This window comes from Schistocerca serialis, chromosome 1, assembly GCF_023864345.2.
Source record: "Schistocerca serialis cubense isolate TAMUIC-IGC-003099 chromosome 1, iqSchSeri2.2, whole genome shotgun sequence".
NCBI lineage: Eukaryota > Metazoa > Arthropoda > Insecta > Orthoptera > Acrididae > Schistocerca > Schistocerca serialis.
In genome coordinates, this window is record NC_064638.1 from 154,256,555 (window position 1) to 154,281,738 (window position 25,184).

Genomic DNA, 25,184 nt, shown 5'->3' on the forward strand with positions numbered 1-25,184 from the left:
TGTAATTTACTGAATAAAATTTGTTTAATGTAAAAAATGTTTACTGCCCAGACCACCTATAAATAAAAGCTGATCTATATCCTTGTGATATGTCAATAATAAGTGGCATGTCCAGAAAACAAGAGTACAGAGCCCCTGCTCTACAATTTTTTTTCCTTCTCATGAAGTTGGCAGGGCACAAAATTCAAGCAAAAGGTGTTTAAAGTACAATGTGTGTTCATTGGCTCAGTTGGCTGGAAACTCTTTTTCTAATGCAGAGTTGAAATGAGTGTGTGTATTCTAAATCCTGCTAGCTGTGTGATGAGGAGTGTAAGATGGTTTCCCTCGGGGGTAGGGGTGGGTGGGTGGAGGAGGGAGAAAGAAAGTGCTGCTCCAGATTTTTATAGAATCAAAACTGTTTATGGGAATGGTGTGATGAACGTGCTAATACGTATGACTGGTGTCATGAATGTAAAGCTGGCAGAATGATATAATGAGCAAAAGAGTGCCTATCCTCAATCATGACTGATGTGACGTTGAGCAAGATTTGAGAAATGATTTATGGTGACCACTGACTGACTTTGGATGAGATGAACACAATGTTTCTGGATACCTCCAGATCTCTTCTGCATGCAGTCATTACTGTAAGACTTAGATTTCAAAAATTGTGTGTAAGGTGGGCACCAAAACAGTTCACAGATTTGCACAAAGTCAACAGCATTGTATCTTCATGAGAATTTTCCATGCAGTTTGAACTGGGATGTGACTTGACTCTGTTGTGGCTGATAGCAAAGTGTGGATGGCCCACTACAGCTCTTTGATAAAAATACAGTCACTGCATTGGTGACCTTCTCAATATTAGCAAAAAAAATCAAAACTGTTGTTTTGGCCTGAAAAATCATGACGTGTGTTTTGGGACCAAACAGGATTCTCCTCAATGAAGCAATCAATGCTGTGCACTATTTTGAAACCCTAAAACAGCTACAGTGGGCAATAAAGGACAAAAGACTAGTAGTGCTAATAAACAAAGTGTGATGGTTGCATGACAATGCACATCTGTACATAACCAGTGCTACAGAGCAACTCTTGCATTCATTCCACTGGGACATCACAGACCTGATCTGGCACCTTCAGATTTTCATCTCTCTGAATTTTCCTGTTTGTGGGAAAAGGTTTTCTATTGACAGAAATTAAAACAAGGATAGCAATGGCAAAAGAGGCGTTTTATAAGAAAAGGAGAATTTTCTGCAGTGGTCTGGACAGAGAACTCAGGAAGAGACTCATAAAATATCTTGTGTGGAGTGTTCTTCTATATGATGCTGAAACATGGACTATGAGGAAGAAAGACAGAGAAAGGCTGGAGGCTTTTGAGATATGGATGTGGCGGACGATGGAAAGAATAAGTTGGATGGACAGAGTAAAAAATGAAGAGGTATTGAGAAGAGTGGGAGAGAAAAGGCAGTTACTAGATGTAATAAAGAGAAGAAAAAGAAATTGGATTAGGCATATATTAAGAAAGAATGATGGACTGATCAAAACAGTTTTAGAAGGTTATGTAGAAGAGAAAAGAAAGCGAGGAAGGAAGAGATTCCAGATACTGGATGACATGATGGACGATACAACATACAGCAGATTTAAGAAGGAAGCAATGGATCGCAGAAAATGGAGAGGCAAAGGACCTGCTAATATAGCAGATAACTGATGATGATGATGATGATGATGATGATGATGATGATGACTTACAATGAGGTCGACAGTGCAGTCTGATAATAGATCGAAGTGGCACAGGAGACTTGTTTGAGAAAGGTACCAGAAAGCTCATTCCATGGTTCACAAAGGGCATTGAGAATGAAGATGATTACATTAAAAAATATGTTTGATGTACACCTATGCATTTGTAAATTTTTCATTACTACCAAGTGGTTATAATTACAGTGCAGATACTCACACAGGTCCACTGTGGGCTGTAATTATTGTCTGGCAGCAAAACTTGGTAAATCTCCTTATGCATTAATGAGGAAAAAATTTAAAACAGAAAACAAATTAGTTCCAATTGTGTACACCAAGTGCAAATCTGGTGCTGTACACTGCTTGGAAGACAGTATGACATGCACACTATCACTTGACAAGCCATAACGTGAGTGAACAGAATGGTGATCAAGAAGAGAGACCTTGCGCTGTTATTGAAACTGTTTTATGAGAATGGCAGCAACTGCTGTGCTGCACTGAAGAATACCACTGACTGAAAAGTCTGAGGAGAGGCTTGACATTAAATAGTTTAAAAAAGATAATAATGAAATTTCAAAACGCAGGTGAGCTTGGTGCGGTACCTGGAAGAGGAAGGTGTCCTACCCCAGAGGAAGCTATTGATGAGATTGCTGTTGCTGTAACTGAACATGCAGCATGTGGTGCTAGTGCTAGTGCTCGTGCAGTGACATGAGCATTTTCCATCCCATGGCAACAGCACAGAAAGTTTTGCAGTCTACTTTACATTGGTATCCATACAAGATCCAGATGGTGCAGCAACTGGAACCTCAGGATATGTGCAGCAACACTCTGAATTTGGCCTTGGGTTTCTGGCACAGATCAAAGTTGATGACATGTGGCCAGGAAATATCCAGAGGGTGCAGCAACTGGAACCTCAGAATCTGTGCAGCAATGCTCTGAATTTGGCCTTAAGTTTCTGGCACGGATCAAAGTTGATGACATGTGGCCAGGCAATCTCCGTTGGAATGACAAGGCACATTTTATGCTACAGGGTGCAGTGAATACACAGAATTGCTGGATTTGGGATACTGTTGTACCGTGTGTCATGCATGAAGAGCCATTGCATTCACAGTATGTGACGGTGTGGTGTGGATTCTCAAGCACCTTTATCTTTGGTCTATTCATTTTTGAAGAGAATACACCAAGAGGGCCTGTCAGGTGTACCATGATGCCTGCATATTATCGAGACCTCCGTGTACAGCATATGATTCCCACTTTGGAAGAGCACAACTGTGTGGAAACCACTGTTTTCACGCAAGATTGGGCAATATCTCATGTTACTCGCCCCATGAAATGTCTGCTTCAAGGAACCTTTCACAAATGTGTTATCTCAGAGGTTTTTCTGGTGCATGGGCTACAAGATTACCTGATCTGAATCAATGTGACTTTTGGCTCTGGAGATATCTAAAGGAACACATTTACCAGGGACTATTTGGTTTCTACCTGATCTGAAGGCCACTATACAGGATAAAATTGCTCAGATACCACTGCAACTGCTGCAATTGATGATCACATCATTTTACAGATCCAGCATCTCATTGACATCTCCAGTGCTCATATTAAACACTGTGTGAGTGGTGGGTAATAATAAAATCAACATTATGTCTTTCTCACTCATCTGACATTTTCTGCCTACATCCTGTTCCAAACTATTACATATGAAAACCTTTATATACTTTTTTGTTGCTGTCACAGTTCCAGATTTGTACCTGGTGGCCAAATTTGGAACTAACTTTTCTTCAGAGCAAAACACATTAGAATATCTACAAGTTTTGCTGCCACATGATAATTACAGCCCACACTGGACCTCCACAAGTAGCTGCATTTTAATTATAACCATTCAGTTTATTGTCTTTTTGATTTTTAAACAACTCTTAATTTCTGGACATGTCTCATACCAATTTCTTTCCACAAATAGCTACTTGTATCAAACATGTGCTCCATCCCTATTTGAAATATATTATCCATTTACATCTCAGTCTTCATATCTGTCTTGGTTATCACTTCATTCCAGTTCAGTTTAACACCTACCACACCTAACTCTTGTTCTGTTGTTACTCTCCATCAGTGAGCTGATTCTGTGTTTGGCATTTCACTGATAACTTTTTGTTCTACACTTATCATAATACCAATGTTACTACAGTTGCCAAAACATTTTGAAAGTTGAATATCATACTGCAAGAGGTAAATATATGATAACAATCAAAATAACTGGACATTAAAAATTGTAATTAAATCACACTCATAATAGTATTCCTGGAAAAACTTGAGTACCCGTAGATGACACAGACACAGTCAGAAAACCAATGCCCTGTGTTTCAATAAATTCGAAAGCTGGAAAAATTGGTCGCTCTATACACGGAAGAGGATGTAGGAAAGGTAAATACGAGCATCCTTGACCCCCCCCTCAACCTCCCCCCCCCTCCTGCCACACACACACACACACACACACACACACACACACACACACACACACACACACAAGGAGCAAGGAGAGAGGAGGGGAGGGGAGGAGGGAAGAATCCAAACACAGACTTTACAGTTGTGTTTATTTGACTTTTTAGTGTATAAAACTACATTACACCTAACAATGACATCAATTTCTGCTACTGGTCTATGTTGGTTCTGCAAGAGCCTTTTCCTACTGTTATTGCATGACAACAGATACTGTGAATGAAATGGCAGTAGTGGAAGGGTTCAAACAAGCCTGTTTTAACCTACAATGAATAACAGCTGCATACATACTAGCTAATGATGTAGGAAACAGCATCAACAACATGAGGCATTATTTTCTGCCATCAGAGATATTTTATCTCATTTATTTGGTGTAAGGGAGCACGTCAGTAAGGCTGCTAAGTTATGGCTGCTGACTGTGGCCATTTATGCAGCAACCACCACTGTCACAAAGATAACAGAAGTAGCAAGTGGCAGTGGCAGAAAGGAATTGTCTTGTCTCATATAACAGCTCACATAATATCTAATTAAAGAACAGAATGTATATTAATCAAAGACATAAAAGATATTTTAAGTACAGTATTTAGTTTAGAGGCAACCTTGAAGACCAACTCAGTAGAGAATATTTGCTTTTATGATGTTTAGTATAATGCTGTTGTTGTTGATGATGATGACTGAAAAGTTAACAGTACCCTAATGTCCAACAAAGATCCAACAGATTTCCATGAATAACATAATATGTTAACTTTGCTTAAGTGAAGAATGTGGAGAGTGCTGAACATACAGACCAAACTCATAGGAACTGTTGCTGCAAAACTCAAGAATATTTATCCAAGTTAGTTAGATCTGTTCTTCTTGTCCCTACCCTATTACAGGCAGGGCCACATGTGAGACCAGTCATGTCATATACCAACTCCATTGTAAACTTCTGTACAGTCTTTCATTTAGGTATAACCAATATCCAACTGGAGTAACAGCAACCAAAAAACTGTGAAACTATGACCAAGAACAAAGATACAACCCAGTATCAGATGTCACTGTGCACAACATGCTAGACTTTAATGTCTGTTTCACTTTCCTGTCTCTCCCCAACAACCAGCTTCTCTTAAATCCTTAGATGGAAATTGTCCTCACAAGACAGTGATCGATCCCACAATTACCTGGGCCTGTTAGTCCCTATGCCACACCCAACTCTACCACATCCCTCCCATTTCACTCAATTTGTTTCACCCACACTGCTCTCTCTCCTCCCTCAATTTTGTGCCACACAAAACTTCCACTATCTGCCCCAGAAGTGCCATGAAGTCATCCATCCTTCCATCCAACTCCTCAATATTGTTCATCCCACCTATTCCACGGTAAGAAATCTTTTGTGTGTGTGTGTGTGTGTGTGTGTGTGTGTGTGTGTGTGTGTGTGTGTGAGTGCGAGCGTGCGCGCACGTGCTTTCTTAGCCCTGAAGATGGACAGTCTCTGGGAACTTGGCAAACACGTCAATTTTTAGATGCCTCAACCATATGGTGGGTGGTTACGTAAAGCCTAACTTTGGATACCTTGCAGGTAATTAAAAATAAATAACCGGGTGAATGTCTGATGAGTGTTCCACTACATTAATTTATTGCTATTATCAATGCCTGTGGTCTTGAGAAGGTTCAGCTGAGCTACAGAATTTTCATATTAATTAGGAAAAGAACTGATTGCACATTTCAAATTAGCATGGAAAACCTGTCAAACCTGAATACAGTGAGTACAACAATAATACTATAATACTGGTTGTCACATTAATTAGGTAAAGAACTGATTGTACATTTCAAATTGGCAAGGGAAACCTGTCAAACTTGGATATAATGAGTACAACAATAATACTGTAATACTGATTGCCAACATTCAGTTTTTCACTACAGGAATACATGGCTAACATATTAAAAGCCTTCCAAATGAGGATGTGAATAGTACAGACCTGTTACCAGTCTCCTGAGATTTTTTTTTTCTTTTTATTTCATTTTCTGTTTCTGCAATACTGTGTCTGGAAACAAGAGGGACTTTCTCTTTTTTGAAAGGAAGATGCCACAGTGCAGTTTCAGCATGACATGTGTAGCTAGTGGCTGAGGCTACTTTGCTTGCACCCAGCAGTGAATTTGCAACTTTTCTGAACTATTGGTGAGGAGGGTGTAACAACTTGTTTTATTGAGACAAGGCTCCTCCATGCTCTACTGTGAAGCCAGTTGAGCCAACAGTTCTCTCTCCATTTCCTGATATTGACCAGAATGATTTCTTCCTGTGAGCATTTGCTCAATCCCCACACTATGGTGATGGTCTTTGCCTTCCAGACACCTATGATGCACCACAAACTTTGCAAAATCTCCAATGCCATGCCTGAAGCTACTTACTGTTCTCTAGATAACTTTTATCAGCTCTTCATTTTGTGAGCCTAGCTGCCATTTCAGCCCCTTTATTCTGGCTCAAGAGACCTTACTCAATATAGACCCGTTTCGTCAGTAAATCTACGTCTCTTTGCCAAATTCCTGTCAGCTTTTTCTCTCAAATTCGCTGTCTGATCCTTGTGCACTGCTTATCTATTTCTTTTTCCTTGGAACCATATAGTATTTAAAATACAGATTAAAATGACTAAGTGGAGAAGAAAGTTAATTGGTATCATCATCAACTTTCTTTATGGTATGTGGCAGAAAAAAAACTTGTAGAATACAACTTCCTAACAATATGTACTGGGAGCTTGGTGCAAGTTTTATATCAGGGGAGAAAGATGAGAACAGGTAATGGCATTTATGCTGCGATGAAACAAATAAAACTGAAGACAATGTACAACTTACTGTTATCAATTTACACTGTGTAACAAGAGTTACTTTTAAGGACACCAGAAATGGTTGCTCCTTACTCATAACAAGCAACAAGATCCCTATTTTTTGCTGAAAATTAAATAGCAGTATGGGATGAATAACAAGCAGATATGTTATTTTCTTCAGTTTGAACAAAATAGATTCCAATAATAAAGTTGTAAGAAGTAAAGATAACAAGATTTAAGATTATGTTAATTTCTCAGTTGATATTTTTCTCCAGAGCTAATTACTACACAATCATGTACACACACATCACCTGTGCAACTAAGCAGTTCATTCAAATGAGACAATATAGGTTGTGTGTGTGTGTGTGTGTGTGTGTGTGTGTGTGTGTGTGTAAAGAATATTCTATATGGGTGTTCTGTTGCCTGTACACCTCCAATTATTTATATTCCACCATGGACTTTCCATTTCCATACTTAGATTTCAATAATAAGTGATTGTTGACTTGATAAAGTACACAGTAACACAGGAAAAAAAGCATCAAATGAGTTACTCATTTCCATAGATTCTTTTACAGCTCAATACTTAAACACCACACAACAAAGTCATTATGATACCACAAACTGACACACACTGTTATAGACACAACCCACTATAACCTCCACACACTGTTCTAGACACACACATGGAAAAAAAAAAAACAATCTGTTACCTTAAATTTCTTTCCCTCAGCGCACCAGTGTGTGGGTAAATCTATTCAAATAAAAATTAATATATAATTAATGCAAACTAGAGTGTTTTAACAGACATAAAAGCATGTAGGTATGTAAAAGGAGGAGTGTTTTCAAAGAAATGTATTACTCATAATGATCAACATTACATGCAATAGCATGCCATGCATATTAGAAAGCAGTTGTCTTCACTAATGATAAATAGGATATAGTTTTTACGGTAGCTTTAGGATCACATTTCAAAAAAATACAAAGCATTTCAGATCATTCTTTTAACATCAAAAGCAAGCAAATGACAAAGAAGCAGCTCTGTTTACCAAATTAATGTGGAGATCACTTTCTTCGGCATAGCTTTCTAGCCTTGACCTTTCTTTTTTCTGCAAATACGAGCAAGTGTGTTAGTATTTTAACTGACAGTGAAGAAGCAAGAGAGAAATCTGAAAAACTAAAAGTTGTCACTCTTAAGCACTTTATCAGAAATTTATTTCCTAATCTACATTTTATGCTTTAAGTTTCTGTTTATAGTTAAGTGAAGCTCAATAACAATATAACTGCATGTATGTAGCTGGCTTAGTCATGCCTCTACAGCACTGGAAAGTTGAAGAAACTTTTAGAGGAAAGGTTACAACAAAGAAATTTATCCAAAGCACCAACAAGTATCAACAAATAAGCAGATTGTTTCCATTAAGTTACATAATCATTTAACTTTTTTATTCAGTCATAGCAGAGAAGTTCTTTCTCTTCTGCTGCCAAAATTAACTTTGTTGCCACAAAGTACATATTAAGCCTGCAGAACTCAATAAATAGGTCTGACAAGAAAAGCACAATTAAATAACATTGAACCAGTGCACAAAATACTGCAGAATATGTATATATCATTACCAAGTACAATGGGAACAACAATGCATAATGCCAAATATACAGTCCATATGTATTTCATATTTATACACCCAAGTACTAAAATAAATTCTTTGTGGCTGGCAAAAAATCTAGACTGGGCTACAAGTCTTTATATAGCATAAAACAATGGTATTGAGCAAGGGTATGTTTAAAGCAGAGCAAATACATCAGCAGCAACTAAATAAAACTCAATACTGCTAGATCATATGGTTTGTATAAGCCAATGGAGTTCACTTAATTAGACCATATAAGGGAATTCCACAATCACTTTTCCTTTCTGAAATGTCCACATCTCCTCATCATCTTGTTACTCTCTCATTTTACATTATTTTAGTGAATCCCAGAAAATCTTTCCACTCAAAAGCACTGTAAGTCCATCTTGGTGACTACCTTACTTGTACTTTTGGCACTATCTACATCTACATCAGCTGGCTGGTGTGGCCAAGCTGTTCTAGGTGCTTCCGTCTGGAACCATGCGACCGCTACGGTCGCTGGTTTGAATCCTGTCTGGGGCAATGATGTGTGTGATGTCCTTAGGTTAGTAAGGTTTAAGTAATTCTAAGTTCTGGGGGACTGATGACCTCAGATGTTAAGTCCCATAGTGCTCGGAGCCATCTGAACCATTTGAACATCTAAATCTATACTCTGCAAATCATCGTGAAGTGCATGCCACAGGGTGCACCTCATTGTACAAGTTATCAGGGCTTCTTCCCACTCCATTCAAATATGAAGTGCAGGAAAAATGATTGTTCAAATGCCTCTGAGTGTGCTATAATTATTCTGATTTTATCCTCACAATCCCTATGTGAGTGATATTTAGAGTGTTGTATATTGTTAGAGTCATAATTTAAAGCCAGTTCTTGAAACTTTGTTATTAGATGTTCTCGGGATACTTCACATCTATGTTCAAGAGTCTGCCAGTTCAGTTTCTTCAGTATCTCTGAGGCAGTTTCCCATGGATCAAACAAACCTGTGACCATTTGTGCTGCCCCTCTCTGTATATGTTCAGTTTTCCCTGTTAATCCTATTTGGTATGGGTCCCTCACACTTGAGCAATATTCTACAATTTGTCGCGCGAGTGATTTGTAAGCAATCTAAGCAATCTCCTTTGTAGATTGATTGCACACCTCCAGTATTCTACCAATAAACCAAAGTCTACCACCACATAAAGACAGTTTTTAACTATGAGCTTTAACATATGATTTCTAAAACACTGTAGCTGTGTAACAATTTTGTTTATACTAGATGAAATAATTGATAATGATTTAGTTTTCCAAATCCCATATGTATCTTCACATATTATTAATACATTTAATTGTATGAGGTGTGATCAAAAAGTAATGGGAATTATTGTTTTTCTTAAAGAATCTTTATTTATTCATCAATGTTGTCAACTTTGTCCCCTTCAAAGCAATGCCCTTCAAAATGTGTATAACTTTTTTGACTGTCAACAATAAGCTAAATACTGAAAGCAGCTGAAAATGAAAATATGCATCAGTAACAGGCATACCAACAACATAAAAAAAAGTTTTGAAAATTGGATGTATAAAGCCCGTGAAATTAAAAAATTCCAATTTCTTTTTGATCGCACCTCATATATTACACTGCCTCTCTTACCAAGACCTAATACTGACCTCTTTTAACATTAAGCATTTTTGTAATCTGCCACATGTATCTATATCAGAAGATGTTTTACTTTACTAGCACTTACTGATTATCATTTTACATCATAAAGACATCTTATCTAACAAATATACTGTGTCGGCTTAATGCAGCTGTCTGGCCCAGCAGTGGAACTTTGGCATCAGCCAGTCATTCTGTTTGTGCTGCCCAAGCTCACTTTGTACCTTCACCTTGCCATTGGTTTCTCTCTATTCTTCCCTCCCAACATCATTTTCATCTTGCAGTCCTGAAAGACTGACAAGTGAGCAACGGCCAGATTTGATGAGGATGGGAGTGTAACATCACTGTGGCCTGTTTCCAGGGATCATGCCTCAGATCCAAAATGTCAAGTACTTTTGGGAAACCACAGGAAATCTGATTCAGTGTAACTGGATGGTGGTTTGAACACAGCTACTCCTGAATATGAGTGGGTTATCTGATCACTGTGATATGATATGAGTGATATCCAAGTTGCTGCTCTTACCAACCAAATTAGTATTCTGGTTGCAGAATGTGTTGTGCACTAAATCAGTGATGATTTCAACAGTTGTTTCAATAGACACATCACATTTATTTATTTATTTATTTACATTCCAAGTTCCATAGGACCAAATCGAGGGGCAAATCTCCAAGGTCATGGAACGTGTCAGTACATGAAATTACATCATAAAAGAAATAACAGACAAAAACACAATGTTTTTGAACCCATAAAAGTCAAGCCATAAGCTTACGTAAATGGAATCAACAATATGACAGAAGAATCAGCTTAATTTTTCAAGTAAATCCTCAACAGAATAGAAGGAGTGACCCATAAGGAAACTCTTCAGTTTTGGTTTGAAAGCACATGGAATACTGCTAAGATTTTTGAATTCTTGTGATAGCTTATTGAAAATGGATGCAGCAGTATACTCCACAACTTTCTGCAAAAGACTTACAGAAGTCCAATTTCTGCCGAATATTAACCGAGTGAAAGCTGCTTATTCTTGGGAATAAGCTGATATTGTTAACAAGAAACAACAGTAAAGAATATGTATACTGAGAGGCCAATGTCAAAATACCCAGACTTGAGAAAAGGGGTCGACAAGAGGTTTGTGAACTTACACCACTTATTGCCCAAACTGTCTGTTTATGAGCCAAAAACGTCCTTTTAGAATGGGAAGAGTTACCCCAATATATAATACCATATGACATAAGCAATGAAAATAAGCAAAGTAGACTAATTTTCGTGTCGAACGATCACCTACATCAGATACCATTCGAAAAGTAAAAATGGCAGCATTTAGTCTTCGAACAAGATACTGGACGTGGACTTTCCATGGCAGTTTACTGTCTATCTGAACACCTAGAAATTTGAACTGTTCAGTTTCACTAAACACATGCCCATTTGGGTTTTGTTGAACCGTATGTTAGAAACTGTAAAAACTGAGTCTTACATGATTTAGCATTAGTTTATTTTATATAAGCCATGAACTTATGTCATGAACTGCAGTATTTGAAACCAAGCCAATGTTGCACACAATATCCTTTATACCAAGCTAGTGTCATCAGCAAACAGAAATATTTCAGAGTTACCCTTATTACTAGAGGGCATATCATTTATATAAATAAGGAACAGGAATGGCCCCAACACTGATCCCTGGGGCATCCCCCATTTGACCGTACACCACTCAGACCCCACATCACAGTCAGTATCAAAACCGTGAAGTAAGAGGTGAACCAATTGTGAGCTACTTCCCATATTCCGTAATGGTCCAACTTCTGAAGCAATATTTTGTGATCAACACAATCAAATGCCTTAGTTACATCAAAAAAATACGCCTAGCATTCTAAACCTTTTGTTTAACCCAGCCAGCACCTCACAGAGAAAAGAGAATGTAGCATTTCCAGCTGTTAAATGACTTTTATAGATGAACTGTACATCTGATAACAAATTATGTAATATAAAATGATCAATTATCCTTACATACACATCCTTTTCAATAACTGTAGCAAACACTGGTGGCATAGAAATAGGTCTAAAATTGTCTAAATTATCCCTTTCTCCCTTTTTATAAAGCGGCTTTACTACCAAGTACTTTAATTGTTCAGGAAACTGACCATTCCTAAAGGAAAAATTACAAATATGGCTAAATACAGGACTAACATGTGCAGTACAGTACTTTAATATTCTGCTAGGCACTCCATCATATCCATGAGAGTCCCTAGTCTTCAGTGGTTTAAGTGTTGCTCAGTCTTCCCCTTGTCCGTATCACACAGGAGTATTTCGGACATCAATCTCGGAAAGTCATTTGCCAAGAGAGTTATACGATTCTCTGTAGAAACTAAATTTTTATTTAATTCACCAGCAATGCTCAGAAAATGACTGTTAAATACTGTACATATATCTGATTTACCTGTAACAGAAATATTTTTACTACGAACTGACTTTATATCCGGAATGAGATTTTCACTCTGCAGTGGAATATGCACTGATATGAAACTTCCTGGCAGATTAAAAACTGCATACTGGACTGAGACTAGAACTCCCAAGTTTGAGTCTCAGTCTGGCACAAATTTTAATCTGCTGGGAAGTTTGACTTTATATCGTCGACCTTGTGCTGTTGACCAGACACTTCCTTCACAACTGACCATATGGTTTTAATTTTATCCTGTGAATTAGCTATTCTATTTGCATACCACATATGCTTTGCCTTCCTAATAACATTTTTAAACACCTTACAATACTGTTTGTAACAGGCTACTGCAGCTCAATTGTGACTACTTCTAACAGTTTGATATAATTCCTGCTTTGTTCTACATTATATCCTTATCCCACTAGTCAGCTATCCAGGCTGCCTTTTACTGCTAGTATCCCGTTTAGAGCATTCTAACAGAAAGCAACTCTCCATGAGCATGAGCAATGTGTTAAGGAAAGTATTATATTTGTCAGCTATGTTATCGGCACTATAAACATCCTGCCACTCTTGTTATTTGATGAGGTTAAAAAAAACCTCTCTATTGCCATTTGATTAGCTTTCCTACATAGTTTGTAATTACACTTGACATTTGTTTGAATACAACAGCCTTTTAGTGTTAAAATTACTGCATCACATGTACCTCCGTCCAAAATAAACTCTCTGTGGACATCCATTGTTCCTGCAGTAGTCCTGGCCTAAATCTCCACCGTTCTCGATCTCCAACTTCCCTCTTACCATTCCAGTAACTCTCTTGCTCTTACTTGGATAAACTCTACCCCCTTGTTTGTTTTGCATTCTAATACTATTTCATCTCATCACTGCATCCATCAGTTTGGTGACTGTTGGCGGTATTAATCAACAATCTACTACTGTTGCTGCTGAGAGCCCTCCCTCCTGCTCCTCCCTCCCCCCCCCCCCCCTCTCTCTCTCTCTCTCTCTCTCTCTCTCTCTCTCTCTCTCTCTCTCTCTCTCTCTCTCTCTCTTTCATCCATTTTGTGCATTTCTGTGTATCTTTACTTTTCATTGCTTCCACACTTTGTTTCCTTCCACCTGTAGCCACTGTCTCATGCTTGCAAGTTGTTTAAAATTCATTATTAAGCATCTGGACATGGCTTCTTGTCTTCTCTGTAGGTTTAGATTTTGGATGCTAGAATGCATCACATGTAGGTCTGTCCTTACTTATTTCATATTTTCCTGACTACCTTCTTCATTCTCCAATTACTGAACTGGTACTTAAGATGTGATATATTTTATTTTATCAAGTGCAATGTTAAAATGTTGGGTGTCCAATATCTTAATGTACACAAGCATATCAGAAACCACAACATTGCAGCATACAATAATGGTACAGGGTGAATCCAAGTAAACTTTTGAAAGAATTGCGTACAGCTAGATATGAATATAATGCAGTGAACTGCACTTGCACAAACTCACCTTTCGAGGAGGAGGAATTGGATTGTGCAGGCCAATTCCAGAGCTTGCAGTGTCAACATCTGATGCAACGGACGATATGCTCTCAGTGGACCGACCATTGGCTAGCCTCCCGGTACTGGAAACCGGACTTGGTGCTGGTGGCGGAGGCCCCCGTGGTCGCTGCACACCACTGCTTTTATCCAGCACCGCATTAAGCGACTTCAGTGATGGTGGCTCACCAGGTGGCAGAACCTGCTTTGCACCAGCTGTGAATGGCCAAGATTTTTATTAATTGATCCTAAATGAAAAACTTTATTTTGGAATGATAGTAGCTGGAACAGAAATGAGTGTTATTAAGTCTTTTGGATTACATTTTCTTTGGAATGGAGCCATCAAAATGACAGCTTTTGTAAACATAAAAAATAATAGTATTGTAATAACTACACTTACAGAATATGTGACGTAAAACAGTTGCTGTAACTTACATCCAATTTATACATTCATACAGGGATATGCTATGGTTCATAAGATAATCAGTGTCTTAAACGAAATTAAACAATTGAATTATTAGCTTTGATCTGCCACTTTTCATTTTGTTATTTGCCAGAAGTACTTATATTTTGTATTGGTGATGTGATTGTGTACAGTGCTGAATTTGATAACTTTACTTTGTTGACAAATAAAAATTGAATTAATGGAAATATATAAAAAGAATGGACTGTTAAGCACCTGTGCTGCACAAATATTTTACAGCATACCTATTCTGTGTATACGTCTTATGGCCCTCCTTTTTAAGTGAACATCAGCTGTACAGCCCTATCATTCAGTCCCACAACAGCAACAGGTGTGTTGTTGCTGCGTATACATTTTTAATTTTGGTTATGAACTATCATTGCAAGCTTACTGAGGAGATATAAGGCACTACTACCTTTTCCACATAAAAAATTAATGCAGTTTATCTACAACATGTTTTCAACAACATACATCCCCATAATTGTAAATACAGTTACGAGTTTCTATCGTCAAGAGTTACTTACATTATTTACATTTGTGTGGTGAGAACTGTCTGTTTTATTTGTCATAATTGAGATTTGGTGACACTTGCCTTAAGGTCTCGATTGTTGAAGTACCATAAAATGAGGTGAATCCAACCAGGCGGGGTGAATCCGATCATGTACCTATTTTTCAACATTTGGGTATCTGAGCGTGGCATCTTAACAAGAAAACCACAGCTGACCATTGTTCAGAATTCTTGACCAAGTTTTTTTTTAGTAGATGTGCAATTCATGTGCTGCACTCTTGAAGTAAATACATCAGTGCAAAAGCTTCTACTGGAATATCAACATCTCTAGTGCTACTGTTTCATTTTTGTGTTCATAGTTAATACTATTAATACTGCTTAGACACGATGCATGTCTAATTACAAAATGTCATTTTTGTATGGTATATCTGACCATGTGTAGAGAGTCAAATGATTAGAGCAATTAAGTTAGTTAAAGATGGAGGTTTTACAGTAATGAAGTTAATTACAATGTGAAGGAATATTGGGAGCCAGAAGTTGTATATGTGTTACATTCCTTTGCACAGCTCAATGGTAGGGTACTGTGATGCAAGTGGGTCAGTGGAGTGCCTACTTAAGCAACACAAAGGAGAATGCTGTGTCACTGGCCAGCAGAGGATGTGACAAGAAGCAGCTCACCACTCGCCAAGGTGTCAACATCGAGGGCGGTAATCGGGTCAGTTATGCCAGCCGAGCAACACCAGAATGTTCCACTAACCTACAGGGGAAGAAGTACCGTAGACATCAGAGACAGAAAGCCACATTTAAGGACAGGCAGCCAACTCATCGTCGTCCGTCATGAGGTGTGTGTGTGATGCAGAGCCTGTACCATTTAGTGCCACAATCAGTTCAGGGTCATCACTGTCATCATAATAGTCACCATTGTAATGTAGATCATTGCCTAGGAGGCACCAGACTGATGCTGCCTTGTAACTATTATTAGACATCATCAACAGCTGCCAGTGATGGGAGTCATAACTTAGGACGTGATGAGATAACGCACTATCGCCCTTATCCCGGGGTGCTGCCCCCACATATGCCATGACTGGGGCCAGAGCTAGGGACCCCAGCCCATCGACGCCAGACAGTCACAGCTGGGGATGGTCGCTGACCTGTCCCACAGCTGCCACCACCCCCTTGAGCCACAATCACAACAGAGGCCCACAGTGCATGGTTCCAGCCACCACCGTACAACCCAGTAAGGCCTCAGTGCCATCGTCAAGGCAGCAGGTTCCACCAGCATGGCTACAGTCACTGCAGTAGGTGCACACGTGAGCATCCGCCAGCCACCTTCATGGCCGCTGAGAATATTAGGAGCAGAAGCAAATCTCGCCTACAGGGTCCACAATAAATGTACTGCAGTTGATCAAGAAATGCTATTGTTATGTCATCAGAAGCCATCAGGACACATCTTCACCATCCTCTTCCTTGCGCCAGGTTGAGAACCCCTTCTTTTAATCCGGTGACAGCCAGTGGAGGCCCATTAATATGGCCCATTTAAAGCTACCGATTACTAACACATTTTTTTCACTAAACTAATTAGGCCTTGAGACGCATTAGATATTGTGTGCTTTCACCAAGACAAATCCCTTGTTGTGAGATAAAGTTTCTCCTAATTGTGGAGGAAGTTGAGAATGCATACACCATGAAGAACAACACAGGGTGCGTGACAAGACTGGACAGTGTGTGCGCTTACATACTCCCATTGAGCAGGGTACAGTGAAATCCATGAATCATCAGGGTAACAGAGTCCTCTCATTCTGTCAACCATTCAGCCAGCATGATAGTGAGTAGCTTTCACCGATGGTGTGTGCCGGGGTCAAACTGACATGCTGTCAGGCAGGTTGATATACCATTCTTCAGCTATCTAAAACCATTGCCTGACTGTCTGTCTCTAATTCAATCCATAAAACTAAATTCTGGGGCCACCATCTTTCTTTTAAGAGGATACACTGAAGTGACAAAAGTGATGCAATATCTCCTAATATTGTGTTGGACCTCCTTTTGCTCAGTGTAGTGTAGCAGCTCGACAAGTTGTTGTTAGTCCTCTGCACAAATACTGATGCATGCTATTTCTACAGCCACTCATTATTGTGAAAGTGTTGCCAGTGCAGGATTTTGTGCACAAACTGATCTCTCAATTATGCCCCATAAATGTTTGATGGGATTCATGTTGGGTGATGTGGGTGGCCAAATCATTCACCAGAACTGTTCCGAATGTTCTTCAAACCAACTAGGGACAATTGTAACAGGGCACACTGTTATCCATAAAAACTCCATCACTGTCTGGGAACATGAAGTCTTTGAATGACTACAAATGGCCTTCAAGTAGGTGAACATAACCAGACCCAGTCCATTCCATGTAAACGTAGCCCACACCATTATGGAGTCAGCATCAGTTCCTTCTTGACAACTTGGGTCCACGGCATTGTGGGGTCTGCCCCACACTCAAACCTTACTATCGGTTACAGCCAAGGACCGACCCTTATACAACATTAATATAAAATAGTAAAATAGCATTAATCACCAGTGAGGAGAAAAAAATTTGGTTGAACGAATATGGTGTTGTGTGAAATGGGGATTTCCTTTGATAAATAGTGATGTTAGGGATGTCTTAAAGGCCTAACGTAATCGAGCTGGGTGGATTGAATACAGATTTCATGACAATCAACCTGGTCATGAGTCAGCAAAATGTTTTCTGAAAATAAATAAGAAATTAATGGTAGCGTAAATGAAAATGTAAAGAGGGCAAGGGCAGCAGTTACCCAAGAAACAGTGATTGATTATTTTAAGAAACTTGAAGTGTCCTTGAATTGTGTTCCTCCCTCCAATGTACTAAACTGACAATGCCAACTTTTGTCATCATCCTAGACAAGTGAAAGTATTAGCAGAGTAAGGTACAAGACATCCTGTATGGATTGTGGATAGTTCTAGGTCATGTATGCATGTAATAACGGTGGTGGCTGCAGATGGCGCAATCCTCCCTCTGTACTATATATATATATATATATATATATATATATATATATATATATATATATATATATATATATATATATATATATATATATATATATATAAAAAAACAAAGATGATGTGACTTACCGAACTAAAGCGCTGGCAGGTCGATAGACACACAAACAAACACAAACATACACACAAAATTCTAGCTTTCGCAACAAACGGTTGCTTCGTCAGGAAAGAGGGAAGGAGAGGGAAAGACGAAAGGAAGTGGGTTTTAAGAGAGAGGGTGAGGAGTCATCCCAATCCCGGGAGCGGAAAGACTTACCTTAGGGGGAAAAAAGGACAGGTATACACTCGCACACACACACATATCCATCCACACATATACAGACACAAGCAGACATATTTAAAGACAAAGAGTTTGGGCAGAGATGTCAGTCGAGGTGGAAGTGCAGAGGCAAAGATGTTGTTGAATGACAGGTGAGGTATGAGTGGCGGCAACTTGAAATTAGCGGAGATTGAGGCCTGGTGGATAACGGGAAGAAAGGATATATTGAAGAGCAAGTTCCCATCTCCGGAGTTCGGATAGGTTGGTGTTAGTGGGAAGTATCCAGATAACCCGGACGGTGTAACACGGTGCCAAGATGTGCTGGCCATGCACCAAGGCATGTTTAGCCACAGGGTGATCCTCATTACCAACAAACACTGTCTGCCTGTGTCCATTCATGTGAATGGACAGTTTGTTGCTGGTCATTCCCACATAGAATGCGTCACAGTGTAGGCAGGTCAGTTGGTAAATCACGTGGGTGCTTTCACACGTGGCTCTGCATATATATATAATTTTGTGTGGCAGGTCGATAGACACACAAACAAACACAAACATACACACAAAATTCAAGCTTTCGCAACAAACTGTTGCCTCATCAGGAAAGAGGGAAGGAGAGGGAAAGACGAAAGGATGTGGGTTTTAAGGGAGAGGGTAAGGAGTCATTGCAATCCCGGGAGTGGAAAGACTTACCTTAGGGGGAAAAAAGGACGGGTATACACTCGCGCACACACACACACACACACACATATCCATCCACACATATACAGACACAAGCAAAAGACATATGTCAAGCAAGCTTATCGCTGACCCCAGAAGGTGATATTGCTGTCAGGGACTTCAATGAAAGTAATAGTGAGAGTGCTGAAAGCAGGGAGACCATTCCTTGTGATTCAGATTATAACTCCTGGACATCTAACAGTGTTGTAGACCAGCACGAGTCAAATATAAATGAAGAAATGAACAAGGAGAAGGATAAAGGAAGGCCAAGACTTCAATAAAAATGATTTTCCCACTGAAATTTCCAAGGAAAAATCATTCAGGTTTTTTATGGGTGAAACTGATAATGGCTTGAATGACACTTATGAAATGACATTTCTGAGAAAGTAAGTTCTTGATGGTAATGTTTACTTTGTCTTTCTGGAAATTGAAGATCCAACTAAGGTAGAAAGAGTTCAAATTATTAAAAAAAGTTGTGCCAAAACACAAAAGGTGCCATACATTCATATTTGAAGGGATAGATGATTATAAGATTGAGTAATTATATTTCATATTCAGACCATCATAGAATTACTGAAAATGAAATTTGTTCATTAACTTGCCTGAACGAAAGTGCTTTTATAGCAGGTATGGTGGAATTTAATGTATTTATTAAAACTTGTTTAGGCTATAAAATGTAATACGGTTTTGTAAAGACGCTAGCATATTTTTAACATTCAAAACAGTGATTGGATTTATTACAAGGAAATGTAAGAATTCATCTCACATTGCAAGATGAAACCGATCAACAATCAGAATAAAATAAACAGTGCAGTTATGCATTAAAAATAAATTAATACTTCAAAATACACCATCATCAAGGTTATACAGATAACAGTTCAAATTTGTATTGCATTGTCACTACAGGAAATGGGTGGTATTTTTTTCATTGGATTCACCCCAGCTTATGATGTTAGTTAATTTCATTACACTCCTAACAGCAAAAGATTCTAACTTTTTACAGTCTACACCAGGGGTGCCCAGCATTTTAACTTACTAACCACTGGGGGGGGTGGGGGGGGGTGGGGGGGTGGAAGAATAGACATCCGGAGGCTTGGAGGTATGTAGATGAACTAAGTAATTTAGAATTTATTAATGTATTATTATTTATTCTAAAAAAGCAAGCTGGAATTAATTTGACATTTTATATGTGACATTTCATTACTTTCATAACATTACAAATAAAAATAATTTTTTTTTATTGATGGTGCCACAGGTGCTCACTTCTTGGGTTGTATTGGTGCTTGCTTTGTACCACACATGACCTGTGGGTTGGCACCCCTGCGCTGCACCATACTATAAGACAGAGGTGTCAGCTGCATAGCTTGCTATATGAGAGTTAAAGGACTCCGCTATGATACACATGCATGTGTGTGTGTGTGTGTGTGTGTGTGTGTGTGTGTGTGTGTGTGTGTGTGTGTGTGTGTGTGTGGGTGTGGGTGTGTGTTTGTGTTTGTATTTGTGTTTTCTCCTTCTTCACTGACTGATTGAAAGTTTATAATCTTGATTTTTTTGTCAGCTTAGTGTATTGTTTATGTTCAACAGGTATGTGGATAGAAGATTGATGGATGAGTCACTGATATGATATGATTTCAGATTTTTCAGAAGTAACCTATGGGTTACGGAGCTTAAAGGTTTTATCTAGGTCTCCAAGTTCGTCTGCAATCTGCATCCTATCTTTGAACAATCAACTGTATAACTGCTGTGGTAGCACTTGGCTCTTTCTTAAAGCCATGCCGAGTACGTATAAGCAGTTTTTATTTGTGATAAAGGCACTATGATGGAACAGAGCAATACTTTAAAATATCTTAGTAAAGGTTGGCATTAATGAGAGTGGTCTATACTTGGAGACAGCTTCCTTAATTCCTTTATAATGCAGTGGTTTCACAACACTCATTTTTAGAACTGTTGGCTACATGTTTTCTCTGCGGCTGCAATTGGTCAGGTAGGTAAGAGGTTTTAAAATTCCTTTTAGGCACAACTTAGTAATTACAATGGATTTGTCACTCTAACCAGAGGAATGTTTTCTTTAGCATGCATGTTACCTTGTGTATCTCCTGTTCATTCACCTCATGGATGTCACACTGGCACATTTCTGATAATGTCATTCATATCAAATAGTTTCATCAATACCTTTCTAAAATGCAACAGGGCTGTCTTCCTATCCATTTTATTTTAAATGTATATTTCGATGATAAAAGGAATCTTTTGGAGAATTTTTGGATTGATGCAAGTGCTGTGCATAATGTATTTCATAGAAAATTATTGAATGTAACAATGTAATGGATTTTCCATTGTTTGATTTGATAGGAAATTATTGGCTACAGTTATGCGTTCTGCAAACTTTTGCAACAATTTCTTTTCAGAAAATCATTTTCCTCTTACTGCAGAACAAGTTCTTCAATGATTTATACAATATTTTCACTTTTTATCACTATTTGATTGGCTTCTTCTAAGTCGTTTTCAGAATTTTGTGAACAGAATGTAAACTTAGCTCTTCTGCATTCAACTGCTGCTTTGTAAAATTGTATTTGTTAAAGTTGCATTTTTAATTTCCCATTTCCACAACAGTATATATTGTCCACATCTGTCACACATTTGTTCTGTTTTTGACAGTGTTACATGAGTCTGTTAGCGAGATAACCTCAACAAAAGTTCAAAACACAAAGTTAATTGCAGAGAATATGAAAGTATTATCCCAAGTTTTACACACTTATTTACAAAAACCATTTTCTTGGTTGTTGTAACTTCAGACCTTAAAAGGAAACTTGGAACCCATGTAGTGTAACATATACTGACAGTAAAACAATATCAATGACGATAATTTAATGTTATTGTTCAGTGTTCAGATAAACACTGCACCAGTTAGAATGCAGCCCCAATGTGAATGCTGTTCTTTAGCATGGTGCAAGTTTGATGCTGTTCATAAGAAGCTGGAAAATATTCTCATATCTGCCATATTATTGGAAGCTGCTCTAAGTGGTTGCATTGAGTGAAATTCCCAGAGTCAAAGGTATCTCAAGTACTATACTCTTCAGTGAGTAGTCTCCTCAACAAGAAGTACAGGACCTATCACTGTAGCATGTCAGTGGTGGAGTTAGGGTGTCCTATACAGGGGACGCACGGACCAGGAAGAATTAAGGTTATTCATTCACCCCCTAACCCACAAGTTTGAGGAGACACTGAGCCAGTGAGATAAATTTCACCTGTTGAGAAACCTGCTTTGTCCTATGACAAACGAGACTAACATGAAACAGTAGGGTCTATTAATTGTTGGAAGCACAATGTAACAGTGAATAATGGTATCCCTTAACAAAATGGCAGCAAGTGATGAGAACATCACATTGTGCACTCTGCAGGCCCATTCAGCATACTGAAGAGACTGTTCTGGCAACCAATGAGGGAACCAGGTGCAATAAATTGCGAATTGTGGCACACAGTGCACCAAATGACACCTTTCATCCCAGACTTCCAAAAGGCTATTCTGTTAGGCACTGAGGGAACAACATGGAACCAACTGCAGATTACAGCACTTGTTGGAAAAAATTAAGCTTGCCATCCCAGAAGTTGATGCAATTCTGAGGAGCAATGGAGCTCATATAATACTAGGTACAGAAAGCTGACTACAAACCTGAAATTGATAGTAGTAAGAATTTTCGGGTGAATATAAATGCATATCAAAAGAATGGGGTACTAGGAAATGAAGGTGGTCAATTTGTTGCAGTAGACAAGACACTCTGTATTACTGAGATAGAAACTGGCACTGCATGCAAGATAGTTAGGGTGAAATGCTGTATCAAGGGTGACCATAACTTCTAATTGTGTCTTTCTATTGATGGTAAGATTCACATCTAGAGATAACCAAAACCTTAAGAGAAAATCTCAGTTTGCTAGTATGAATGTTCCCCTATCATACAGACATCATTGAAGGAGACTTCAATTATATAACAATCGACTGGGAAAATTACAGTTTGATGGGGATGATAAGGCATCCATCAAAATATTAGTAAATGCTTTCTCTGAAAACTACATATAACAGTTCAGTAGCCCACTCATGATTGAAATATTATAGACCTAATGGCAACACTAGACTTGATTCCTTTGAGGATGTTTGTATTGAAACTGGTATCAGTGACCATGTGACAGTTGTAGCAACAATGATTACTAAAGGAAGATCTACATGTTCAGTAAGTTAGATAATTATGGCAGTCATGTCACATCTCAAATAGGAAACTGATACACCCACCTCTGGGCAGAAGCATCTAGAGAAACTGTGGCTGAAGCTTAGAAGAATAGTTGACCATATACTGCCTAGATGTCTACCTTGTAGACAGTTCATAATTGGAGGGATCCTCCATGACATACAGTCACTGTAACTAAACTTTTGAACAAACAGTGACAGCAGCATAACAGGTGTAGAACAAAGCATAGAGCCATAGTTTGAGAGATGCTGAATGAAACATTCCTGGTTGTCAATGTGTGAACTTTGCAATGACTACCACCCAACTCATACACCTGCATCCACCAGTGGTATTGGCATTAATATTAGTTAAAATCACTAAAAATAAACAAAGGTCCCAAGCATGATGAGATCCCTTTCAGGTTCTACATAGAATCTGCAAGCAAACTTAGCTTCTATTTTAACCATAATATTCCACAGATACCTTGTACAAAAAAATGTGCTGCAGGTTTGGAAAAGCACGCGGGCTTCACCCATTTACACGAATGGTAAGAGAAGTGATCCAAAAACTACTATCCAATCCCACTTATTCCTGTTTGTTACAGAATCCTAGAAGATGTTCTGACCTTGTTCATAACAAGCTTTCTTGAACAGAATGGCCAAACCCACTTCCACCAGTATGGATTCGTAAACATTTTACGTATAATTTGACAGATTTTTAGCACATTGTTATCTTTTTCATATTCTGTATAAAAATCTGCTAGTTGTGAGAAGGAAAGTTGCTACTCACCATATACCAGAGATGCTGACTTGCAGATAGGCACAACAAAAAGACTATGTTGTTGTGCCCATCTGTGACTCAGCATCTCCACTATATGGTGTGTAGCAACTTTCCTTCTCATAATTGTTACATTCCATCCTGGATTTTCCATTGTTTAATCTGTTTGTTGTTATTTTTAAAACTTTGCAGCAGCCAATAACTTAGTAAATTAGCCTATTGCATTGTTCAAAGAAGAGAGACAACAAGGAATGAGTTCAAAATGGTGCCAAGCGATAGCTGATTGTGTAATGATTTCTTGGTTTCTTTAAAAAGTTATAGTGTTGCTTGTAAAATCTGTGCAAAAATATGGAAGGTATATGCACTGACTGCAAGTGCTGGTAATATGATGAGTATGCAAAACTAAATTTCAAACAAACTCAACTGGACATGTCATCAGTGTATAGTGAGTCCACAAAATATGAAACAATGAGCAGGCTACAGTTAAAAGAAGAAATGATTTCTGTGTTAAAACATGATTTAGTGACATTCCATTCAAAATATCAACAACCTCAGAGGAAAAATCAAGAGCTGGAGAAGAAATATGAAGCACTTCACTGCAAACATTGCCTAGTGCACAACAGTGTTGTTGCTAATGGTCATTCCTCACAGAAAAAGTGGCATTTATGTTTTGAAAAAAGCAAGTAACAACAATGTGTAAGTAGAAGCTCAATGATGTCATTATTAAATAAATTTATGGCACAAAACCCCAGTTGTGATAACTTCGGATAAAGATTACAAAAATGGCAATGTAGGAAAAGACAGATTGCTACGTACCATAAAGGAGACATGTTAAGTAGCATGCAGACACAATTTAAAGACACTTATAGAAAGCTTTTGGCCACAGCCTTCATCATCAAAAGAGAAACAAACACCATTTATACACAAAAGCAAGTACACTTCATGCACACATGACCG

At 38.4% G+C, this 25,184-nt stretch overlaps 1 protein-coding gene across 6 annotated transcripts in view; it reads right to left on the minus strand.

Annotated features, from left to right (window-relative positions):
- The window catches only part of LOC126464634 (arfGAP with SH3 domain, ANK repeat and PH domain-containing protein), a 315,585-nt gene that overhangs the window by 11,943 nt on the left and 278,458 nt on the right, over positions 1-25,184 (minus strand). For 4 of the 6 annotated variants that reach the window (XM_050096250.1, XM_050096248.1, XM_050096249.1 and 1 more), the window contains 2 exons: positions 14,183-14,427; positions 8,048-8,107 (listed from right to left, as the gene is read on the minus strand). In XM_050096250.1, coding sequence (XP_049952207.1) covers positions 8,048-8,107; positions 14,183-14,427 — 305 coding nt within the window. Of the gene's footprint in view, positions 1-7,711; positions 7,753-8,047; positions 8,108-14,182; positions 14,428-25,184 lie in introns of all 6 variants that reach the window. The other 2 variants (XM_050096247.1, XM_050096246.1) reach the window with 2 other exon arrangements.